This window comes from Colossoma macropomum, unplaced genomic scaffold (assembly GCF_904425465.1).
Source record: "Colossoma macropomum unplaced genomic scaffold, Colossoma_macropomum, whole genome shotgun sequence".
NCBI classification, from domain to species: domain Eukaryota; kingdom Metazoa; phylum Chordata; class Actinopteri; order Characiformes; family Serrasalmidae; genus Colossoma; species Colossoma macropomum.
In genome coordinates, this window is record NW_023494804.1 from 6,481,593 (window position 1) to 6,508,234 (window position 26,642).

General features: G+C 38.5%; 1 protein-coding gene across 3 annotated transcripts; it reads right to left on the bottom strand.

Moving 5' to 3' along the window:
* Positions 1 to 12,830: 12,830 nt before the first annotated feature.
* On the bottom strand, positions 12,831 to 25,658 carry acer3 (alkaline ceramidase 3). Of its 3 annotated transcripts, XM_036595670.1 has the most exons (11): positions 25,545 to 25,658; positions 20,659 to 20,769; positions 20,388 to 20,440; positions 20,086 to 20,138; positions 18,785 to 18,866; positions 18,542 to 18,577; positions 17,906 to 17,964; positions 16,874 to 16,975; positions 16,661 to 16,765; positions 14,934 to 14,979; positions 12,832 to 14,821 (listed from the first exon to the last, which is right to left on the bottom strand). In XM_036595670.1, the coding sequence occupies exons 1-11, from the start codon at positions 25,645 to 25,647 to the stop codon at positions 14,768 to 14,770; spliced, it is 804 nt and encodes a 267-aa protein (XP_036451563.1). In that variant the 5' UTR covers positions 25,648 to 25,658; the 3' UTR covers positions 12,832 to 14,767. The 3 variants fall into 3 exon arrangements, with proteins under 3 accessions (XP_036451564.1, XP_036451565.1, XP_036451563.1); XM_036595671.1 differs by lacking the exon at positions 25,545 to 25,658 and having other exon boundaries at positions 12,831 to 14,821; positions 20,388 to 20,399; positions 20,659 to 20,753; XM_036595672.1 differs by lacking the exons at positions 20,388 to 20,440; positions 25,545 to 25,658 and having other exon boundaries at positions 12,831 to 14,821.
* Between the last annotated feature and the right edge of the window lie 984 nt (positions 25,659 to 26,642).

Genomic DNA, 26,642 nt, shown 5'->3' on the forward strand with positions numbered 1-26,642 from the left:
TTGAATCATCTTCTTGGTGGTCCAAAGACAATGCTGAACAATGAATATGTCTCTAATGGTTGCCACAGATTTGTTATGATCACTAAATATTGTGTCTGCTACTGACCACAAAGGCTTTAGCAAGGCAGTATTACATCACAGGAGTTTCTCCTAATTCTGTTTTCCTTCCTGTTGAGTCAGTAAACAGTTTTATGGGGTAACATTCCAAGCACTTCCAGCACAACTCAACTCAAGGGCGTAAGCTGCGCTTACGGAGATCTACAGTGAAAAATCAAATAAGGTGTTAGCGATTCTGAGAACTACTCCATCATTTTTAACCTAGCTTTTATCTACCATGCACAAAAATGTTCCTTGTAGTTAGTAAAAGAGCACAAAGCTCCCTTGACAAAGCATAGTTATAATAGAAACCACTGGACGGATGCTTAAAAGTGTCAATGGTATTTTTTTTGTATTCAAATGCTGCATTGAACTTAAATCAGAAGTGGGAAGATGGAGTTTGGAAGTATGCCATTTTGGACTTACAACATGGGAAAAATATGATGCAAGTATTGTTAGCAACAAGCTAGCCAGCTAATGTTAGCAATATGAGGGATAACTTTAACATTCATGATATATTTAGCTTCTCAAAACAGCAAACTTCATGATTCAACCAATATTTCTGTATGTTAACTGTGGTGTATACCAAATACAACTATTTGAGGCATAAATGTCAAATGTTTCTGCTAGCACCCCAATAGGATTCTAGTAATACCTTAGTGCTAAGCTAACAGCAACTCACATGAGCATTTCTTGGCTATTCTACATTAAACATGGATATGTGAAGCTTGTAAAGTACATTCCATGTTTTTGAAGCTTGTAACAGACATCAACATATATTTTACACTGTAGCAGTTCTATAGTAACTTTATACAGTAGTACTTTCAGTACTACTACCGGTAGAAAGCTACTGCTGTTTTCCACTTCTAACAACTGACTGAAACCTGGTTTGAGTATGACGCGCATTCACAGACAGTGATGCATTTAGAACTTCCAGAAGGCTTAGAGTGAGAAAAAACTCATCTTACTCACTGTAAATCAAAACATGGTTAATTCCACTGTCACTTCCTGAGTATATTGGTGGTTAATCTGATATGTTAGGCCTTCAGTTTGGCTCCTGAATTCCTAACCAATGAGAGAGCTCGCTTGGCTATATTCACCAAGATACCATGCAGAAAAAAATCCTGACTGGACACTTGTTTTTTGGGCATTTTAAGAATATTTGGGACCAAATTTCTTGCTTTGCTGCTCCGCACAAACATAACTAGAGGTGAAAGATGGCTAAAATTACTCACCTTAATTTGGAAGAGAAAAAACGTTACCTCGACAAAGGCGATAAAATAGGGTGCGATCCTAATGCAGTTTCCCCCGAACTCCTGATCCCACTTAAACTGGCGGATTTTGACATGAATTTTTTTATTTTACAGAAACCGTTAGGCCTTCTCTGAAGAGTTCTCCTCCGTTATCATCTTATTCAAAAGTAGAGCAGTGGTGCTTTATAACTGTTGAGCTGTTGATGGTGTGAGCAGCCATGTTAATAGGGGTGTGAATAAAGTTTTGGCTAATTAATTTTAGTTTATAGTTTAGTTTTTAGTAATTTTAGTTCATTAGTTTTATGAATGAACTAGTCTGGACCAGTAATCTCATGTTTGTGAGGTTTGAATTGATGTATTGTTTTTGTTCATCTAAATTAAAATGCTGCTTTCATTCAAAGTATTTACACACACACACACACATTATCTAAGACACTTATTCTCCTGGGTTGCAGGGGGGGTGCTCACTGGGCAGACGGCAGAAGACACCCTGAACAGGCTGCCAGTCCATTACAGAGTAGATACACACTTTCACACCTAGGGGAAATTTGGCAGCCAGTTCGCCAGACAGTATGTCTTAGGACTGTGGGAGGGAACCGGAGCACCCTGAGAAAACTGACACAGGCATGGGGAGAATATGCAAACTCCACAAAGTAACGACCCTGGTCACCCGGCCAGGGAATCGAACCAAGCCCCCCATTTGAGCTTAATTAACTGGTTAAACACATTAAGTAATTTTACCACATTAAGTAATTTTTTTAGGTTGAACTGCCAACCCTTCTTACAGTGTATACTGACAGAAAGAGACAGAATTCACTGAAAAAATGACTGACTCCAGAAATGGACCTAAGTGAACCCTAGCCTTCTTTGGAAATGAACTGTAACCTATGTGGTTGTAGTTTTATAATTTATGTAAAGTATGATGTTATAAAAAGGAGCCAGAAATATCTGTCTGTGCAAAATTTAAACCACTATTGAAACAATACACAAAAATTCATACTAGTTGCATTTTTGTTGCGGCATCACATCAAAATGGCTGAGCAAACAATAACAAACTAGTGTTTATGGCTCATACTGTATGATTACTGTGTTAACTGACTGCACAGCCAGACATGCATGTACATATATATTCAAAGGCCACTTTATTGGATACCCCTACCATCCTACCTTGTATTGTTTCTAATAAAGTGGCCAGTGAGTGGAAGAACAAAGTAGGTGTTTCTAATAAAGTGGCCCGAGAGTGGAAGTACAAGGTAGGTATTTCCAATAAAGTGGCCATTAAGTGGAAACACAAGGTAGGTGTTTCCAGTAAAGTGGCCAGTGAGTGGAAGTTCAAAGAGGGTGTTTCTAATAAAGTGGTCAGTGAGTGGAAGTAGAAGGGGTTTCTAATGAACTCAACTCAGCAGATAGCTAACATACTAACAGATCAGTCTATTAATATTCAGTGTTAGGCTTTGAATTGAAGTTATCACTAATACTGTAATATAGAAAGTAATGAAACATGTTGTGCCTAACAACATCCATTATCAGTGATAAAATCTTGTGTCTTATTGTTTTAATAACATTGTTCAAAATCATACTGTTGTATCTAAATAATATAATATTGTCAATTTTGACACAAATCTGTGTATCTCCAAAATGGTAATGTTACAGGAAAAGGAAAAAACATTCTTAACTTGTAATGGAAGTTAATGTACAATATTTTTTCCAAGTAATTTCGGACCATTTCTTTTGGTCCTTTAATCATGAAATTTTAATGCAATGCAAACTTTACAATATGAGTGATTTTCACAGAGCATTTAATCAATCAAATCTCAAGCAAGTAGTAAATAGATAGGAGGATTAAGTTAAGTTATCCTTTTCTTGTTAAATGTCATGGAAGAAGTCATTCTACTTGTGTAAGAGGGAAGCTATATCTGCTTAAACGTTTGTAGTTCTCTTTCAGGACTGTAATGTCATTTTACACTGAGTAGAATTAGAATGACAGTATCAGCAACACAGACTTCATAAGGAGGGCATGTTAGAAGAGTTCAGCCTGTGAATAAGCTATGAGCTAAAAGCCTTTTGTGTATTTTATCAATAAAATCAAACCCCGACATGATTTTGCAACTGCATTGGTGCAGACTGATAAGAGAGCTGGCAACCAAACAACTTCCCAACGTGAACTTATACAGTATTATTTATACAGAGAGTCAGCGGACACACCTGAACCTCACCTTCTTTACATAATTTTGTGATCGAATAAGCATGAAATCATTCAGCAGAGCATTTTATTGGAGGAAAATCTGGTTTAATCTGGCTGCACTGGAGGCTTGAGCATGAATGACGGGCATTCAACTCAAACCTAATTTAGTGCGAACATGTCAGTGCTTGTATCTGGCTTACGTGAGCCGGGCAATCACTAGAGTGAGTCCTCTGGATGAGCCGTGTGGAAAAAAGTCCCTTCCCACACATTTCGTACACACCCTCGAGCCATATCAACACAAATACTGACAGATCACCTTCACAACCTCTGCGGAGATACAGCTGAGATCTGGAGGTGGTCTTGTTTTGTGTTTCGTGTGTGTCATGATGAGCGTTAAAGGGGAATTCCACTGATTTGTAGAACACTCAGCATCATTAAATCGCTAAGATGTAAACAAAGTCATTTATAGGGGTCTTGCCTGCCAAGACAGCATTGTTCACAGTGAATCAGATCTCTGAAGTGTTTAATGCAGGCATCTCAAACTCAAATGGTCTTCTCAAAGGGTCTTCTCTAAGGGGGGCCCAAAAAGTGCCATATTTTGTTTCAAGTGTGGATTCTAACCGCATAACATATACAGTCATTTAAGCACTTAGTCAATGTTGTGCTTTACAGTAGCCGTACTGTAAGAGAGTGGAAGTAGGTAGGTATTTCCAGTACAGTTGCCATTAAGTAGAAATAGAAAGGTAGGTGTTTCCAGTAAAGTGGCCAGTGAGTGGAAGTACAAAGTAGGTGTTTCTAATAAAGTGGCCCGAGAGTGGAAGTACAAGGTAGGTATTTCCAATAAAGTGGCCATTAAGTGGAAACACAAGGTAGGTGTTTCCAGTAAAGTGGCCAGTGAGTGGAAGTACAAAGAAGGTGTTTCTAATAAAATGGGCAGTGAGTGGAAGTAGAAGGGGTTTCTCAGCAGATAGCTAACATACTAACAGGTCAGTCTATTAATATTCAGTGTTAGGCTTTGAATTGAAGTTATCACTAATACTGTAATATAGAAAGCAATGAAAATGTTGTGCCTAACAACATCCATTATCAGTGATAAAATCTTGTGTCTTATTGTTTTAATAACATTGTTCAAAATCATATTGTTGTATCTAAATAATGTAATATTGTCACTTTTGACACAAATCCGTGTATCTCCAAAATGGTAACTTTACAGGAAAAGGAAAAAACATACTTAACTTGTAATGGAAGTTAATGTACAATATTTTTTCCAAGTAATTTTGGACAATTTCTGTTGGTCTTTTTATCATGAAATTTTAATGCAATGCAAAGGGTAACTGGGGTTTTCAAATTATTCAAATAAAAAAAAAAACAGGAAAAATAGAGATACAATTAGTGTGTCCCATATTTTGTTTCAAGTGTGGATTCTAACCGCATAACATATACAATAATTTAAGCACTTAATCAATGTTTAATCCTTAAACATCTTAGGCAATGAGGATTATTGGTTTGTCACCACAAACCACAACAACTACTATTAATAATGATAGTAGTAGTAGTAGTACTATAAATACATAGTGTCTTTTAGTGTTCAATTAAATCAAGTAAACATACATTTAACATTTTATGCTGTATTTTATATTTTATATGGGTCTCTTATTTTGATAGCATTGGCATTCTCGCTGATTTGAAGCTGTCTCACATCCAGCTTCAAGCCTCCTGGTTTGAAGCCTCTAAAAGAAAGTTATTACTTGAAATCTTTATGGAAAAAACTAAGTTTTTTTTTTTGAGATAAGATTTTGGACTTAAACATTCAGTGTTTACCATTATTCTCTCTACTGTCTGGGTTCGATACCCCGGCCGGGTGACCAGGGTCCTTTCTGTGTGGAGTTTGCATGTTCTCTCCATGTCTGTGTGGGTTTCTCCAGGCGCTCCGGTTTCCTCCCACAATCCAAAGACATGTGGTTATTGTAATTTGGGACATAAAATCTGCAGGATAACAGACCAGATAACAGAAGTATGTAATATTAAACATTGAATATTAAATATTAATATAAATCTATGTAAGATGTAATATAGCTTATGAAATGTTTTCTGTGTTACTTTCTTACTTTTTCCATTTTTTTCAGTTGTTTCAACCATTTGTTTATTTCAGATATGATGTAAATCAGTGTACATGCTTTGTGTTAAAAGGCTCAGAATGATATATGAATATTATTATGATATAAAAAGTATTAATTCATATTTTGGTAGCCATCATGCAGAAGTCCAGGTAGTTCCAGGAGTACAGAAACTTTTTCATGCAATTATATGTACAGTAAACAGCGAAAAAGTTCAGTGCTTGCTTTCTGTCCTGCTTTGTTGATGACAGTAAATATGTAAATTTTTCCAGTAAATTGGACACTATATATATATATATATATATATATATATATATATATATATATATATATATATACATATACATATATATATTATTCCCAGTAAAATACAAAAATATAGATTCACATATTAGGTATTGCTTCACATGCTTCATAATAAAACATTATTTGTTTTTATAGTGACCAGTCTCAGGACTGAGGAGGTCATACTCCCACAGCAGCCACACAAGATTACTATGAGCGTCCATTGTTCCCCACCTTAAACAGCTATTCCCTCACAGCTTTAAGGTGCAGTAAGGTGAGCTGTCTGGCTGTGATTGAGTTCTTATCTGGCTGAAGGGAAATGACTCAGTAATCTTTTGGTGTAACTGCAGTGCAGAGTTTCTGCACGTTGGTGCTCTCTGCTGTTCTGATGTGCAACTGCAGCCAGATTTCAACACCACTGTCAGCTCTGCTACGATGGGAAACTGTGGTGAGATACAGGCCCCAAAAAGTATTTTGGCGTTTGTGCCATACATAAAAATACATTCTGTCCATTTTGTTAGGAAGCAAAATGTTAAACCAAGTGACGTTTATTCTGAACACAGACTCACTGACCCCATAGTAAGTAACACTGCCCCAGACTTTGATGTTTCCACCTCTGTGCTTTACAGTAGCCTTAGTGCAGTCTGGTTGGAGATCTTCTCCACACTCAGACTCCACCATCAGTCTGATCCCTGATAGCAAGATGATAGCGGACCGCTGTTGGCCCGCTGATGGCAAAGCTGGTGGTCCACTGGCATTTTGCTCAGCATTTTCTGGGCAGCCCCCTGGTGGTTAAGCAGAGTAACAGACAAAATTCCACTCTTCATTTTCCACTCATAGTCCAAATTACATATTTTTCCTTCCTTCCTTTCTTTAGTTATACTTTGTAAATTAGTCTGGTAAATAATTTGAATCTAGCTCAGTGTCGGTAACAACATTTTCTATAAAATCATTTGTAAATCAGGCCTAGTCATTTTTTTTTCTCTAAGTTGTTTGTAACATTTGTCTAAGTTTATTTTCTAAAATAAAAGACTGTGTGCATTTAAAACCTGTTTGAGGAGATTAAAATCTAGGTAGAGCTTGAATGCAGGACAATAATCTGGGTGGTCCAAGGGTGGACCAACAGTGGCAAACAGTCAGTGGGGTGTGGACCTTATCAAGCCAGCGGAACGATATATGCTTGCTGTTTGGGATGTTATGCTAAAAGTGCTTCTGGGTCATTCTACAGAAACATCCATTTTTGTGTCTCTAGCATTTACAGATATATTACACTTGAAAAACATGTTAGGATTACAATTTATTTATATTTTAAAATAAAACAATGTCATTTTAACAATTGCACCTTCTTGAGCCTCAATTTAGCAATATTGTTTTTTAAATCAATTATATAGAATTCCAAACACCACAGAAGTGCTTGTCCTCACAGTCATGTGTGAAGGCTGAGGCCATATTTTGAGGAAAAAAACACATTTTTCTGCTATTTTAACTACAATAATCTATACATGACTGTGAAATATATGACTTAAATGACATAAAGAAAACAAATGCCAAATAAATATTATAAAATATATAATGAAAGTTGTTGTCCCCAGGAGTCGTGTCACTGGTGTTACCACGTAACAAAAAATCTTATTTTGAAATAAAAATCACACTGATGACATCACTTGACTTCCTTTTACCTATTTTCTGAGGATCTATGAAGAAAAGCACATGGTGAGTCCACTGTGTCTTTCAGTTATCAGAGATTTTCTCATTTAGCTCATGATTTCATATGAAGCTTTTAGTTGACGTCACTGGTGTGACCGACTTTATTCTTAGGTCATTGTGAAAAAATAGAATACAAAGGGATTAAATTACATATTTTAGTGGATATTCCATGATTGACAGCATGTGGTTTGATGCTCTGCAGCAGTTATTTTGTAAAATGCATTGTTCATTAAAATGTCTCTGGTGTTACCTTTCTTATATGTAACACCAGTGAGAACCGGTAACACCAGTCACTCCTATGGAGAGACAGAAAAGTGGATGTTTCTGTAGAATGACCCTTCTGTCTGAAATATAATTTATTTACAGCTACACTATATGCGTTTTAGTGGTTTTGGAGACCTCTCTGGTGGAAATGTGTAATTGCACGTTCCGTGCATGGGTTGTGCTTCGGCCTCTTTCCTGGAGCGGAAGAACCTGATGATTGTGAATGCGTTGAATTTGGTGAGTTGTATTCTGAGGATGTAAGTGAATTACCTACCACTGTCATCATACAAACACAATTTCAAAAAAGTTGGGACAGTTGGTGAAATGCTAATAAAAACAGAAAACACTGAACAGTAAATTCTGTTTGAGCTTTATGAAATTGAAGAGTGTAAAAAATACTATATTATATGTTTTACTTTGTGAACACTTTTTTAGTATACACTCATTCTAAATTTGATATCTGCAACATGTTCCAAAAGAATTAGGACAGGAGCATGTTTACCTCTGTGTTAAATCACCTTTCCTTTTAACAACACTTAATAATCATTTGGAGACACAAAATCGTTTGGAAGACACAAACTGATCCAGTTTTGAAAGCAGAATTTTTACTGCGAGCGTCCATTGTTCCCCACCTTAAACAGTTATTCCCTCACAGCTTTAAGGTGCAGTAAAGGAGCTGTCTGGCCGTGATTGAGTTCTTATCTGGCTGGAGGGAAATGACTCAGTAATATCTTTGCTGTGACTGCAGTGCAGAGTTTCTGCACGTTGGCGCCCTCTGCTGTTCTGATGTGCAACTGCAGCCAGATTCCAATAACACTATCAGCTCTGCTGTGACAGGAAACTGTGGTGAAATACAGGCCCCAAAAAGTATTTGTGCCATATATAAAAATGCATTTAGTCCATTGTGTTATGAAACATGTCAAACCAAGTGGTATTTATATAAAAAAGACCATTCAACGATCTTTTGAAAAAGTTATTTCTTTGCAGACTTCTTCAGGCTAGTCCAAGTTCATGATCCCATCATTGACCACAAACTCGCTGACCCTATTGTTAGGAAAACAGCCCCAGACCTTGATGTTTCCACCTCTGTGCTTTACAGTAGCCTTAGTGCAGTATGGTTGAAGATCTTCTCCAGAATTTCTCCCCACTGTCTACCGTCAGCCTGACGCTGTGCTAAAAGTGTTTCTCTCTGAAACAAATATCATTTATTTAAAGATACACTGTGTAAGTTTTCAGACTTTTGGAAACCTCTTTGGTGGAAATGTGTAATGGCACGCAACATGCAGAAGAACACTTTGCACGTAAGTTGTAACACGCAGAAAGTGGCTTGGTGTTGCCATGAAAGAAGAAGCTTGAGCCCAGAGAAGTCGGAGGTGTTGCTGGGCGTTGTTGATGTATGACTTACACTGTGCATTGTACAGTCTTAGCTGTATGATGGATTCTGTTTATTGACAACCGTTTGCTAAAGTATTACTGAGCCCATGTGGTGATAACCAACACAGAAGCATGCCAGTTTTAATGCAGTGCCATCTGAAGGGTCAAAGGTCATAGGCATTCAGTTATGGTTTTCGGCCTTGCCTTTTACCCACAGAGATTTCTGAATTACATTATTTTTAAACAGTTGGATTTTTTTGCTTATGCATTTTTGGCAAAGTGACGAGCCTCGATGCATCCCTGTTCATAAAGGACCCCTGAATCATTAATGCTACTTCTTTCATTTTTAACAAAAAAAAACCTTACATAGTGCATCTTTAAACATTTTATGAAGTAACCTCAGGAGCTTCATTAAGGTTTACCAATGGTTAAAGTGTTCAAATACATTTTGGGGTCCACTATTTGCCCTTCTTCATATCATGATATCAGCAAAAAATCATATTTCAGTTCTCACTATTAAGTATTCAGGGCTGTTCGCAGTTCAGTATAATAAAAGTGTAACTAGTATGAACAACATTTTTACATGTACTGAAGCAATTATCACAAACAAATGCTCTTATATCAACACTTCTGAACTGAAGACTAAATGGCTTTCCATATACTTGAGCTTTGTCCTGTGTATGCAACTCTGCAATGTGTAATGTAGGATGTAGTGTAATTAAAATATGTTAATGATTAGCAAAACAGTCATGATTTGCATCCTAATGACTTTTAGATTACGCATAATAGGAGTTTCCACTCTGCAATAAAATTTGTTGTCTCTTTTCTAGTATCCAAGGTCAAGTTTGACAAATATAATTGATTTGAACAAAATATTGTCAACATCTGTAAGCTTGTTATATCTTAAACATTTATCTGTAAGACTTACGGAGTGTTTATTTGAAGGTCATTGCATGCACTAATCTTTGCAAGCTGGTCTCCTATGAAGTTTAGAATCAGTTCTTTCAATGTTTTTAGGGCAAGCAGAAGAGTTCTCATAATGTAATCACCTTTTTTGGCCCATTCTGTCAAACAAGAACTTGTATTTACAAAATGAAGCGGAATTTCATTCACCATTTATGTGATATTTACATTATTTGCCAGTACTTTAACCCATACTCCACTAAATCGCATTGTTACTATAGCAGAAGTAGAGCTACTTCTCCAACAAGAGAACTTGAGTAGAAGTACAAAAGTTGATTAACAAGTAACTTATAGAACTACAGCAAAGTTTCTTCGTGCATCCAGCATCTATCAGTGTAAGAACCTAAGTTAGGCTCCATTCTTCTCTTTTTCCAAAATATTCCACTTGAGGCAGACTTGTAAGGGAGCTGGAAGTGTGATTGTAATTCCGGAATATGCCACAAGACGTGTATTCGCAATGGAGCTGAAAGTTTGCCTGCAATTCTGGAATATGCCACTAGAGCATGTGTCAAGCTCCAGTCCTTGTGACTCGTAAATACGTCTAGAGGCATACTCGTAAAGGAGCCGAAAGTGTGGCTGCAATTCCGGAATACGTCTAGAGGCATACTGGTAAAGGAGCTGAAAGTGTGGCTGCAATTCCGGAATATGCCACTACAGGCATACTCGTAAAGGAGCCAAAGGTGTGGCTGTGATTCAGGAATATGCCACTAGAGGCATACTCATAATTAAGCTTGATTTGTGGCTGCAACTCCTAAATTTAGGTGTACTCAATGGAGTTGAAAGCGTGCATCTGAAGTTGTGGCACTGCATTTGGATGCTATCAGGAGTGCCTGAGTGAGTTACTAGCTAGGTGGTCCATGAAGTGCTTCACATCCAAAAGAAAAAAGATCAAACTTAAAGAACAACACAACAACTCTCTACTCCAATTACACAAACTTTAATTACCCAAAACTGTTATGAAATGTGTGTGTGAACATGTATGTCTATGTGTCTGCCCTGTGCTGGACTGGCCAGAGTGTTTCCTGCTTTCCGCCCAATGAGCGCTGGGATAGGCCCCAGCACTTCCCGCGACCCAGGAGGATAAGCAGCTTAGAAAATGTGTGCGTTATGAAATGGCTGAATGTACAGTAGTACAATGACAAAACACATGATGGATCAAAACAGGAACTTGTTGTATGGTTTCATCACAGACAGTCTCTGCCTGATATTCGCAGTCCTGCTATTTCAGGAAAGGGAGTCAAATCAACAACACAAATGGGTTTGGCAGTAGATTCAGGAAGTTCCTTTTTTTTGTTCTTTTTGCCTTATACAGTATGTTGGCACATAAGGGTAACAGCTTATTACTTGGCTTGTACGCTATGAGTATGAGGATAAAGTGGATATTAGATATGACGGACATCAAGGCAACATGGAATATACAACCAGAAAAAAAAACCTAAGGCACCCTCAATATCAGCAATATATCTAAACCACTCTAAGCAGCAATTTAGTCAGAACATGTACTACGTAGTCTATGTGTCCTTTGTTGACCCTCTTCCTCTGTTAGAACTGTGCTTCGCATATTGATACTGCACTGATAATCACTTAACATGATGCACAAAACGTATTGAAATGCAAAGCCAAACATACAGACGCATCGCAGCGCACCGCAGCTTTTCTGAAGGTCAGCGCAGTCTTTGGCAGTTCAAGTAGTCCACAAATCAACAAGATTTCAACAACAGGAGGTACGCGCGAGGGTCCAAGCGTTGTGCAGTGCTTCTAAAGCTTTGTGCTGTTGAAGAAAACATAAATACTAGAGATGCACCGATTTGGGAATTTTGGGCAGATGCCGATATCTGATATTTTTCGCGTGCATATCTGCCGATACTGATATACAGACATTTATAAAATGTACGAATTGGGCTTAAATACACCTGGATTAGCATTAGAGAAATGAAATATTTTTTTCTACAGGTTTACAGATGCAGAAACATGAATAAAAATGCAGATGTTTTAGCGCACTAGCCCAGCATCTCCTAAACATTCTGCTTATCCAGAGTAAAACAGATATATCAGTTCGACATAACAACAAAACGAAACATCTGCCCAATGTCGATCATTTTTAGCAAATATCTGCCCATATGATATGAGGATGATATAAGGATGATTCCCTTTATATATGGGGATTAAAATCAGTTGCCAGTTTATTAGAAATGGCCACAATATAGGTATACTTTGCAGATTTACAATTACTGACCTTTAACAAACTTATCTGGCTAATGGTGGTCCTTTTTTCATTGATGGATGGGGTAAAGGGTGACTTTATAGCTTCTTTTGTAAAGTTATTTTGGAGATACATGGTTTTGTTCCAACAGCAGCGACATACATATACACACATACACATGTGTATCCAAAATGATAACTTATAATGTAAGTCAATGGAACCAGAATTTTTTCCAAGTAATTTCATTTCTTTTGGTCCATTCATCATGAAATTTACATAGCAGACATTTTCAAGTTATGTCAAAAATCGAAAAACATAGATAAGAGGTTTTGTTCCAACAGCAATTGAATTGCTTCAATTATATATATATATATATATATATATATATATATATATATATTAGTGGGCTTTACATACACAGCTTACCTTTATTGGAGACATAAAACTGTTTTGCATTATTCGGATAGCATTTGGAATGAAACTCTTCAATTGTGACCATATAAAGTGCAACTGTGTGATAGGTGTTTCTGATAAAATGGCCAGTGAAAGTACGTATAATGTGGCTGTTTCTAATAAACTGGCAACTCTCTGTGCATGTGGAGTATGCAGCTTCACTGAGAAGGATATAAGACCACAAAACGGCAAAAAGAAGCAATACCAACGATGCACTATGACTTTGTACTCTGCCCTATGCATATATAATGTACTGATAAGTAGAGTATAACAGACTGACAAGCAGAACATATATATGTTCACATTTTGAAATCTTGGTCTGATAAAGAACAGCAACAGTCAGGCATATGGAAGACACAGGGCTGGTTATTCAAACTGATCCTAGTCTGAGACTAAAATGAGTTTTGGGTCCAGAAAACCACCCCATAGGAACAAATGCAAGGCTAGTTTAACAGGGTCAGGCGTGATCTCATAATGAGAACATCTGAGAAATTTTGGGCAGTAATGCAGACTTATTAAGGTGGGAACAAACTGAGTGTGAAGTTTCTAAAGAAATCCAGAGCTTAAAAACTAGGGGGTGATGGTGCGCTCGTCAACACTGTTCTAGAGCCAACAACCCTGTTGTTAGCCCATAGACGCAGTGCAAGTTAGCACGGCTGAAATGTCTCCCAAAAAACTCCAATTAAGCATGTATACGTGTTTCAAATGTGTGGAGGCCACATTACATGCGGTAAAAATGGGACTAAAGGACTTTAGGGTGGGTTTCAGGGCGGGCATTCCCTTGTTTGTTGTGGATTTCGGCACAATCCAGCACCAAAAAGTTGTTCCCAGACGTGCTCTCTCGTTAAAAGATCACATCTGGCCACGCAAGACCAATACAAGGATACTGGCATTTAACCAAAATGTAGACTAATTCCTTCATGAAATAATTCCTTGCCATGTGAAAACTAAGTTCAGTATTTCTTCATTGTTCATAAATAAATAAAATAAACCAATCAATGCTGGTTATTGCATATTAGACACAAAGACATCGTATATGTTAAAATTAAAGGAAAGGCTTTAGATATTCAAAGGAAACCACTAAAGTAGCTTGTGGAATTTACAGTACTATTCTGTATTGTAACATTCTACAATATACCTGCATTCCCACAATTCCTCGCATCATGAGAAAAAAAAAGGTTAATACCATCTTCGTCAGCTTTGTGTAAAACATGGAATTTCAGTCAAAAATATCAATACAGTCGATTTTGTCACTTTGATTTTGATTACATCGCCCCTTTTTGATCGTTAAAAAGCTAAAGCTAAAGATTTCTAGGCCAAAAAGCAAAATCACTGATGATCTTTGTGGAAATTACATACACTATTTTATATACTGTACATACTGAGGACGTAGTGCAGCTGAAATATGTTAATGATTAAAAAAGCAATCATGTCAAGGCTGATAATGAGTAGATACGATTAGCTAATATATAATCAATGCAACGTTTACTCCGCGCCTACACAGAGGAAATAAAATCATCCACCAAAACGTCCATTTGACCATATTCAAAACCCTATTTAGTCCCTCGTAAGTGATGTTAATGTAAGCCTACTAAGTGCATAACAAATAGTGTGCCATCTCCTTACATGTCTAGCACGAAGCTCTGACCTACTCAGTAATAAACAAAGGAAAACAGACCCTCCCTCCACTGCAGGGAAACTCTCTCCAAACTACACTTGGCAAACCGAAGCAGGGGAATATGGGGATGGGAGGACCAAACGTCCAGCTGCTGGTCACCTCCTGGCTCCGCTGGAGGCGACTGGCTGGACCTTGTAGTGTGTCCAAGGTTCTGTGATTGGCTGCCATCGTCATCCCCTTCTCGCCCTTTCAACTCGTCCTCTGAGACTCGATGTGTAGGACGGGCCAAATGCCACATAAAAACTGCAACCGATAAAAACATCATTAGAAACATCAGCACAACTTTAAGGATAAACATGTTATGGCTAAAGATAAGAGTATGAATGGACTTGTATGGAATGAAATGAAGCAGCACCTTTACTTTAGGTCTATACTTGAGGTAGGTTGAGCGAATCTGGAGGCTGTAGATGAGAGAAACAAGAGATTATAACAATGTTTATCATAAGAAAACCATCTTAGCTCTTTTCAACCATAATCAAATACAGAAAAGATAATATTAACATAAAGCAGGAAGATTATTATTATTCATTAATGCCTCTGGAGTTTGCTTGTAATGTATGTGTGGGCTAATGTACCAAATTGGTCATAATTTATTTTTACATTAACACTTTCCAGTTAAACAGGTTGCTTTTGTTTCTGAGCCTTCAAAACTGACATACAGCCCGACTGGCCACTTCCTTAAGTGCACCTCCTTATATCTGCACTCATTGTCCATTTTATCAGCTCCACTTACCATATAGGTGCACTTTGAACTTCAGTCTGTAATAGTATAACTACAAAGTGCTCCTATATGGTAAGTAAAGCTGATAAAATGGACAGTGAGTATAGATACAAGGAGGTGTACTTAAGGAAGTGGCCGGTCAGTGTATATGTAAATTAGCTCTGTTCTGATTGGCTGCCCTGCACTGTGCCTCATTCAAAAAGCTGTCCGGGGCTGAAACACTACTTATAACTTCAACAAAAATGGGCTGGGCTAAACCACAGTAGTCTGAATAGGTAGATATATAGTAGTTGGGTTTTTAATGAATTTTAAAAAAAAACATGCGTTTTGCACTTTCATGTCCACATTAACATTTAAGAGCTTGAGATCAACAGTACAATAATATAAAACGAGTACAGTAGCAGACAAAAGTATAAAATTATTTATTCAAAAGTAAAAAATTATTTACCAGGTTTATATAATTTCAAATAATCAGAAAGACGCTTTAAGAATTAATTAATTTATTGATTATTTTAAAAGAGAGAAAAGATGTGTCCAGAATGATGAACAGAGCTGTAGATGATTCTAAAATGACTGGTTATAAAATGAATAATGCCTGGTAATTCAGAAGTCACAGCTATATCCTATAAAAGGACAATTATTGTATATTAGTTTTCTTTGAGTAACTTCTTGTTGATGGAAAATTACTTGAAATATTAAACACAACACATAAAAGTGCTTCTGTTGTCTATTTTAGAGCACTTAAATCTACATTATATAAATATATAAATAACAAAAATAACAAAAAAATAAGTGTCTCACTTTATTAGGATAGTCCCCTATAGATCATCTACAGATGTTCAAATTGTTAACAAACTATCAGCTGAAACTCAGTTGATCCTAAACAGTGGTGGGGTCAGGGTTAGGATTTGGACCAGGGTGAGGGTTGGGTTTAGGTTTTGGGTTGAGATTAAGGTTAGGTTTAGGATTAGAGCCAGGAGTTATGGTCAATTTAGTAGATATTAGCTCAATGTCACTTGAAAGTAAATTAAATATCTACAAAGCATCTAAATTGGCTATCCAAATAAAGTGTTACCGAAAATTACTATGAAAAGTGATAAGCAAACTTTTGAACAGTAGAAAATTCAGTTTTCCATTAGATGAACACTTTAAATATAGCATTGCCTGAGCTGTTTATAATTTACGGACTATGGAAAAATGTGTCTTTTAACCAAGATTTTAAATTAGCAGAAAAAGAGCGATATGTATCTTATTCTCTTACGTGTACAGATAATTCATTCCAAGTGTGCACTTACTCAAAAAAAGAATTTCATATGATTCAAAGCCTATATTCTTTTAGGCTGAGACTAGAAGGGAAGTACCTGAGAAGAATGTGCAGATAAGAGCCAAGGCCTGTTAGAATATGCCACCATGCGTGCAGCTGGGTAACTGCTCCGATTACAGGCGGCAGCCTCTGCCTCGTGGCTCTAAGAAACAAAGACACATTCTTCAGTTATACTTTTTCAAAGAAGTATGTTTATAATGCTTGCAAAACTGTGAAAGATTTTGGAACTGGTTCACGATCACACTCTCACCTTAAAGAGTCACAGAATATATTATCGATGTTCCATAAAATGAATCCTAACAGGAAGATGCTTAACGACGTGTAACAGAGTGATCTCAGCCATGGATACACCCTACAACAAGGAGGTCAGGTTACAATCAATTATAGGACTCAGAAAATGGAGAACAGGCCATACAGTACTGTGCAAGTCAAAGAGCACCCCTGAGTTATTTCATTTCCAGTCAAAACGGTCAATAAATACAAGTTATTTATTTTTCATGAAAATTAGATGTAAGATAATTCACTTGCATAAGGGAGGAGAAATAAGTGAAAAAACAAAACTGGAGTCTAAAAAATTATTAGAATACACAGATAAAACAGGACTCCTAAGAACCACAAGGAAGACCCGTTAGACTACTGAAACTGTCCCCTTCAGATAAACAGCACTTAAAGATTTCATCTTTGAGACAGAGGAGGAAATCAGTCCATCCTTCACTGTGAGAAGACAGCTCAGCGCTATGGGTCTGAAAGGATGTGTAGATGTTCAAGAAGCCTCCCTGAGAAAAGCAGACAGACACATCAAACAAAGAAACTGCTGGTGTTCTCAGAACAATGGACTGACCACCTCAGAGTCCAGACCTCAGCATCACTGAATGTGTTTGGGATTACTTCAGAAAATGCTAAACCAACTTCTAAGACTGAACTTTGGAGGTGTGGAAAAATATCCCTGCAGATTTCTTTAAAAAGTTGAAAGCAAAAAAAGAATGGAAGCTGAACAAATAATTTATTCAGTTGTTGAGGCTTCTGCGTTCTCTCATATACATTTATATAACTTGTACTTGGTAGCCATTTTGACAGGACATTAAATAAAAGAAGGGTGGATTTTGTCCCTTAGTTTTGTCCTTATGTATTTACATATTTTCTTACCAAAATAATACTCTAGTAAGGGCATTTAATGGCATGTTCTGTTATTTACTGCTCTACTTTTTATACAATCTTCTAGTTTTACATTAAAAATCAAATACAAGTTGATCATAAATGTCATGAACACACATTCACTTACCACGTGACTATGAAAACGGACCGGATCACTAAGCAAGCCACCAGCACGCCATACATAACCTGCAAAGAATATGTGGCAACCAGTTAAATGCATCGACCGGTACTGTTTACAATACAGTACTGTTCCACCACATATTAAGTAGGAAATGACCGTGTGGGCTGTATATACTCTGCTTAGTTGCTGTGGATGCAGGGCTGAAAAAATGGCAACCTAACAATGAGACTGCACTCAGATATCAGCCTCCCACATCAGTGTGAGTGGGGGAAGCTTCTGCCCTCATGTCCTCAAACAGAACCGGCTCCACAACGTCAACAACTGCTTTGTTAGCTGTTTTCCTTTGTTTGGGCAGAACACTCTGGTCCTTAAGTGTTTTAAAGGCTTGGTGCAAAGGGAAACATATGAAGCACTGTGTGCCTTATGGAACGCAGTACACTATCAAATGCTGTCCTATTGATTCTTAAATCCCTCCATTCAGACATTTAATCTGCTCTACTACAATAGCCAGTGACCTCACTCAGCCTTGCAGTGAAAGGGAGAGCAAGTGACCTCACTTGTCCTTGTGGTAAAGCACCATGTGTGTTGCTGTAGGACTAATTATTAAAGCTGAGCAGACACTATGACAGATTCATTTCATACCTGATGAAACACTGGCTCTTTCCACAGCAAGTACACCTACATGAGAGATAAGAGAAAAATGTATGAAACGCATAATCTGCACATCTGGGCAGGGCACATTTAAACAAACAACAAATGCTTGTATGAAGGTCAACAGTAAGGTAGAAGACTGTGGAAACAGCTCATTCAAAACATGCATATATATTTATTTTTTCCTATTTTTCATGATATTGTGGCGTAGAACAATGATAATGGAGGCCTTACCACACTAACAATAATACTGAAGAAAAGGAGAAGTACGATTGGGAAGTAGTTAATGGCATTTTCTTGCTTGAAGCACTCATATCTGTAATACCAGAAATGCAGCGGGTCAGATTACGACAATAATAGTTCAGAAGAGCATGAGAAAGTGAAATTATAAAAATGTAATCTTGCTTATCAGAAGAGGAGCCAACATAGGACAATAACAGTGCATTAGGGCTGCACAGTATGAGCACAATAGCAGTACAGTAACTACACTGTTCCTGTTTGAAACAGTATACCAGTATGAGCGGCATACACTCATATTTATACACTATATGGACAAAAGAATAGGGACACCCCTCCCAATTTTTGAGTTCAGGTGTTTCAGCCATACCCACTGCTAGCAGGTAGATAAAATTAAGCACATAGCCATGCAGTTTCCAGAAACACTGGCAGTAAAATGAGTCGTACTGATGAGCTCAGTGACTAAACATGGCACCATCATAGCCACCTCTGCCACAAGTCAGTTTGTGAAATTTACGTCCTGCTAGATCTGCCCCAGCCAACCGTAACTGCTATTATTGTGAAATTGAACTACAGCTCAGACACAAAGCGGTAGACCATGCAAACACAGAGTGGGGCCACCTTGTACTGAAGTGCACAGTGCCTATCCTCTGTTGAATCACTCACTTATGGGTTTCAAGTGAAGGGAAAGGGAACAGTTTGGGGAAGAGCCTTTTCTGTTCCAGCATGACTGAGCCCCAGCGCACAAAGCAAGGTCCATAAAGGCATGACTGGGTGAGTTTGGTGTGGAAGAACTTGACCTCAACCCCATCACACACCTTTAGGATGTACTAGAACAGTGATTACAAGCTAGGCCCTCTCGTCCAACCTCAGTGTCTGACCAAATGCTCTTCTAGATGAATGGGCAAAAAATTCCACAGACACATCCAAAATCATGTAGAAAGCTTCCCAGAAGAGTGGAAGCTGTTATAGCTGCAAAGGGGGGACCAACTCCACATTAATGCCTATGGATTTAGAATGGGATTCATAAAAGCTCCTGTAGGTGTAACATGTAGGTGTCCTAATACTTTTATCCATATAGTCTATCTTGTATTACTTAGACAGGCACTGCATGAAACAGTTGACCCAGCTGACTTTGATTTTGGATCAAGACGGCGGGAGGAAAAGATCCAAGTGACTACATGAGGGCTCAATATTGAGGCACACACAAAGGTCTCAAACTTTTGGTTCCCACTGTTTATAATCAGGTTGTACAGCCCTACTTTAATTCAAATTAATTAAGAAAGAAATTCACTTACAAACAGTAAACGAAGACACAGCAGCTGTAGATCATCGGCAACTCATCTAGCAACTGCAAAAAGACAACAGGATGGGGGACATGCTGAAGGCTTGTGAGGTTTTGATTAATAATTCAGTGAATTATTGTTAAAGCTTTTGGCATACATGGCTGGAAGACAAACAGGAAATAAGAAAATCAAGACAAAAAAAATGTTTTTATACACTGGAAAAAGATCCATCTGAGATTTCCTTCTCCAGTACATAAAGCAGATTCATAGACATTTTCAGTATGGGTGCAGAAGTGAAGGAAAGATTGTCTCACCTGCATTTCGTACTGCAGTGTCATGTGGAAGCACCAAGAACCAATGCCAACAGCTATATCAATAACAGTAACAGCATAAAAGAACAGCACAGGTGCAACACTGATCTTACGCCATTCTCTGATTATACATGCATATTGAGGCAGAGCTACTCATACAGTGTAAATAATGATCTTTGTTAGCCACCTAATTAAGCAGCATGTGGTGAGAATTCATGCTTAAGCAGAGTATATAACTTCTTCTAGAAAGTTTTAGTGCTCTGCTCATGCTTACCTGCAAGTCCTAAAAATGACCACACGTAACGGACTTCAAGTCCGCTTTTAAACGTCTGCAGGGCTCCATATATGGGAGGGAGGATCATAATCAGGTTACTGACCGTGTTCCCTACAGATCAAATAACACAACACAAACAGAAATTGGCAATTCATTCAAAATCTACACCGACCAGCCACTGTTACAGACTGTAGTCCATCTGTTTCTCTGCATACTTTGTTAGCCCCCTTTCACCTTGTTCTTCAGTGGTCAGGACCCCCACAGGACCACCACAGAGCAAGTATTATTTGCGTGGTGGATCATTCTCAGCACTGCAGTAACACTGACGTGGTGGTGGTGTGTTAGTGTGTGTTGTGCTGGTCTGAGTGGATCAGACACAGCAGTGCTGCTGGAGTTTTTAAACACCTGCTGGACTGAGAATAGTCCGCCACCTAAAAATGTCCAGCTAGCTGCGTCCTGTGGGCAGCGTCCTGTGACCACTGATGAAGAAGTAGAGGATGATCAACACAAACTGTGCAGCAGCAGATGAGCCCATGTCTCTGACTTTACATCTAAAAGGTGGACCAAGAAGGTAGGAGTGTCTAACAGAGTGGACAGTGAGTGGACACAGTTCCTCTGAAGACAAACTTAAAGTTGCCTATCAAAATGGTGGCAGCACAACTGCGTGATTTCATCAGAATACCATAAATTGTATTACGATGAAAGAGGGCGAGGTCTAAATATAGCCTTGCCTGGTAAAAAGCAAATATGTCTGTCTGGCGTCATTCCATATCAAAACATATCATTTATTATTATTATAAAATGTGGTAGACAGTAAAAAACACTTTACTTCTAAACTTTTGGCTGGTAGTGTATACATTACTGATACTTATACACTGTACTTTTTAAGCAGGTTCCAATTTAGCCAGTGACAATGAAGGCATACTGAAAGAGAGCAACAGCAATAAACATGCAAATGATTAAATAATTACATGCAAATCAGTTAATCAAGAATACTATTCTAATTATTAGGTAATGTACAAGTGTAATGCTCTATGTCCACATTAAAATACTACCTTACATAAGAGGATAAATGAAATACATATATTCCAATTTAAAGAGTACAATCAAATTTATCTTTTTCTTTTTGCTGTAGTATGTAAACACTGTTAAAGTTTTAAAACATACCGATCACTCCCCAGTGGTTCAACCTACAGTGGTTTAGCCCTGCCCATTCACAATGAAGTTACAAAGGGTGTTTCAGTGCAGACTGCATTTAGAACAGAGCCCAATACAGCGCAGTCAATCAGAATGGAGCTCATTTACATATATCAGTCTTTGGGGCACTGTAGCTTAATTCTAAAGAATAAAGAGAGGCTGTACCACGGTCATGTATAAATAAATTATGACTGTTTTTGCTGGACCGCCTACTGGGTCGGCCTGGAAGGTGCAGTTTCTGCTCACTCACTGACTGACGACTTCGTTGAAACGTGCATGCGTGAGGGGTAGAGCTAGCCCTCAGTAGGCAGCGATAATGCACCCTAACTGCCATACATCCAACAGAAGAAGACTCAGACTCCGGCTACACAGCGTTAGGTAAGCCAAGGCTAAGGCTGTTGCGCTTCGTGTGAGTGTGTGTTCTTGCTTCAAATATTATGCTGTGGGTTGCGGCTGCCATGAGACAGAAAGTTTAACTTAAGCCTAGGGAGATCCAGTGGGTCCTTGTCAGCTGTTTTGTCAGCCTACTGAGCATGTTAAATCGACAGTAGTCCAGAGCGAGAGGGAAACAAAAGAAAAAAAGAATGCGTAGCCAAATTTAAGCGTAGAGTAGCAGAGTTTTATCACTAGGGAAGGGCATTTGTTATTCTGATTTTTATATTTGTACGTGCAAAGCATTTGAATATCAACAAGAAGACAATTGCTTTTTATCTTTTTATTTAAAACGGGGCACGAAGAGTTAAATAAACTAAGCAATGCAGTTTAATTAAATAGTTAGAGCAGCCCCAGCCTTCCGCTCAATGACCGCTGGGATAGGCTCCAGCTTCCCCCCACGCGACCCAGAAGGATAAGCGGCTTAGAAAATGTGTGTGTGTGTGTGTTTGTGTTTGTTTGTTTGTGTGCGAGTAGCCCCAGTATTTTTTATATCTTTTTTTTTAATGAATGGTAGTTAATACTGAACTGCTTGTTTAGTAGCTTTTTTTCCCAACCAGTTGCCAAATAACAGTGTTTTACTTTCACTTTCTCACACTGGATTTAGCTTATGAGGTGCTGCGATGCCTTTTAAATGATGTGAGATTGGCACAGATTGTTTGGGGTTTAGAAATTAACACAGATGTAAAGTAATGAGAATTACTTTAATTTGGAAGTAGTAGGTAAAGCGATCCCATTACAGTTTGAGAGAAGCAGTAATTTGTAATGGAATAATTCTTGAGTAACTACCACACCACTGCTCAGTGATGGGTCAGCTTCTTATTTTGGAACATAACCATAGTTTTGTGTTTTTGGAGCAGATCGTTTGTCTAGCTAAAAACTTTAACTGGTTAACTTCTCTGTGGGGTATGAATGTATATTGCTGCCCCAAGCACTCAAACTGGCTTGACTGCAAAAATGCACATACTGCCACAGGCTTTACATAGTAATACTGAACCTACAAGTGTGGGTTGTGGGGTTTCAGGGGTGTCATGTACTGACGCCTGTGTTCCCCTCACTTTTGAGTGGTGTTCTGGCATTATTTACCAAAAAATGCAGAGGAGACAGTGTGTGGCCTGGTGGTCTGGCAAAACCAGGCTTGCCTAGTCTTACTGGTACATAAAACCACACAAACGTTATAACCTCAGGGGAAAACATAAAGTACAAGAACATGGTAGGAAATGAGCCCTTTAACAGAATGTCCCTCATAGTTCTGTCTGGCCACCAAAGGCCAGCTGGCTACTGTTTTCGAAAATGAAACTAGCTGTACCAACACTAACCCGTACAAGACAATGCAGAGTGAACCCAGGGTACCTCTTTTGTCCCAGTGGGTTACGTGGTCACTTTTACTGAACGCTGCACATTCCACCCATAGCTCCAGTTACTGGTTGAGTCAACACCAAGCACACTGACAGTGCCAATGGTGTGGTCACATTACGACGGCTGTATATGGGGTTGTGCCACTAATGTTGACTAAAGGTTGGGATTGGCTGCTGTACAACTTCTGCATCCAATGTTAAAACTAGGGTCACTAGTTGAAAGTCGATACTGTAACTGTGGGCCGATGCCAATATCCGACAATTTTCATGTACATCTGTCAATGCTGATACATACACATCATTAAAATGCAGAAAATGGGACTAAAGGCACCTGAATTAGAACTACAAAGAAATATGACATTTATTTATGTGGTGTTACAAAGAAATATTAGCATCACAAAGTAATATAACATTAACTTCTGTGGGTAAAAACGTGGTAAACTGAATAAAATGTAGACATCTTAGCACAGTAACCTGGCGCCACCTAAACTTGCTTCTTTTTAATCTTTTAAACATATTGAAGTTATATTTTTGCATAAACTGTCTAGCATATTGATGTGTGGAAGTAACTTTACGCTATACTCTTAAAAAAGATGGTTCCACAAGGGTTCTTTAGTAAATGAAATGGTTCTAGAAGAGCCATGAACACTCAAAGAACCTTCTGCATGGATGAAAGCATTCTTCAGACCGATGGAGAATGTGCTATAAATGGTTATATATATATATATATATATATATATATATATATATATATATATATATATATAATTTTTTTTGTTTTGTTTTTTTGGTTTTTTTTTGAGTGGGGCTATATAAAAGGGCTATATAACACCATAAAGGGTTCTTCTATTGTGATGATGTCAAGCTTGTAACAATAGAGTAACCCTTTTCGGTGCTATTAAGAACCCTTTTCAAACATAATCTATATAAAACCATATACAACACATTCTCCATCAATCTGAGGAACACTTTCACCATGCAAAGAACCCTTTACGCATGCAGAGGGTTCTTTGGCTGTGCATGGTTCTATGTAGAACCATTTTCTTTACTAAAGAACCCTTTCTCCTTCAATAAAATCCTCACATGATCGTGACAGATAACATTTTTTGAACGCAAACACCTTTATTTATGTGAAAACATACTCTGTTGACCACCGTTATGGGCCCACCACACGTGAACGCGCGGCGTCGTGACGTCACCGTGCGTGAACGCGCGTCGTAGCAGCGTGTAACGTCCCGTAAGGACGAACAGCTTCAGTTCCCATTTGAATGACTTGTTACACCAATGAAATGTAACGTTGTGAGCAAACACGGCGATAAATAACAATCCCTGCGAGACTAAACCGTCCCTGGCCGACATTAGAGTGGCTCTTCTGGGTCATTCGTTCGCTTTGTTATGACTTTCGAGCCTCAAAATAAGCTCGGACGAGGCTGAACTTGGCTTCCTACTCGCCAGCTTCTATTCAATTGTCCAGTTCCACCTTAAACTGGAGCGGTAACATTCAGCCGCCTGAATTCACTCTTATTCGCCAGCTTCTTGTTCAACGTTTCCCGTTCCACCTTAACTGGAGTAGGAGTTAACGTTACATTCAGGCGCCTGAAGTCAGCTTCTCATTCCAAGTTTCCCGTTCCACCTTAAATGGTGCAGCGGTTACGTCCTGGCGCCTGAGCTTAGTCGGCTTCTTGCTCGAATTTCCCCGTTCCACCTTAAATGGTACAGCAGTTACTGTTACTTCTGCTCTATTTAAGGTGGAACGGAAAAATTGCAATCAGAAGCTGACTTTCAGCTTCGTAACGGTCGGCCGGCCTCTGTCGCCACACAACATGCCCACTCACGGCCCCAAAACGGACACAAATGCGCGTCTCCCGCAACTACACGGATCGTTTCGGCTGTACTTACAGAACTCGGCGATGTAAAATGAGACGACATAATTTTCTTCGCACCAGTCCAGCGTTGAGGTTGGTCTCCCCCAGTAACCCAGCCTGTCCGCCGCAGGAGCCATGATGGGAAAGAGGGAGGGGCCCGGTCCGCTGGAGGGCGGGGCTTCGGTCTCCCTAGTAACGGACTCGGGGCTCCAGCCAATCCGAGCACAGCAGGCTTAGTACAGGTGAAGTTAACAGTAGCCGTAGGCTAGTAAAAATGCAGGGGTGAGGACTCAAAGGGAAACTCCACTGATTTTTAAAAATGTATACATAACTAATTTGATATATTTGATTCCCAGTGTGATGGCATTGGGAATCCCCCCCACAGTGATAATAATCCACTCATGTAGAGGCCAATATATGCAGAATTGATATCTGGCTTCCTTCTGCATTGGCCAGCTATTGGAAAACAAACCAAACCAACAAAAACATTATTTCAAATAGTCCACCTTCATGTATCCGCTTTTCAAAAGGTCCTCCTTCTAGAGAGTTTTCCTAGTAGGGCTGAATAATTTTGGAAAAATATCCAATTGCGATTTGTTTGGCCAATATTGCGATTGTGATTTAAATGCATTTTCTATAAATTAATTTGCAGGTCTGTTTTTTGGCCAAAAAGACCAGAAGTTTCTTTTTCTGGAAGGAAGCTTGAATGTTGAATGCTTCAAACTAGTTGTGATGGTTGTGATGTCACGTATACAGAACATGGGTTTTTTGCTGCCTCTGATTGGCGAACGCATCTACAGGTAGTTCACAGGCTCTGTGTTATTAGGCTAAAATTTCTCCATTTAAAACTCGTTCAGACACAAAAAAATGTTAATAATGTATTCTATAATAAAAAAATTGCACTCTTTCAAAAAAATGTAAAATTTAAAAATTTATGCATGACTAAATGGTTAATATGTCAACAAAGTTAATTCTGCTGGAAAAGCATACAGAGCAGAAAAAAACAAGTGAAATGTTCATTCTAATGATCTCACAGTGAGGGCGGTTTGCTCTGACGCCTCTCAGGCTGACTAAGGAACCTTCTTCGTTCTTCACCGAGGCCCCCATTTCTCTTATGGATGAGGATCTCTTT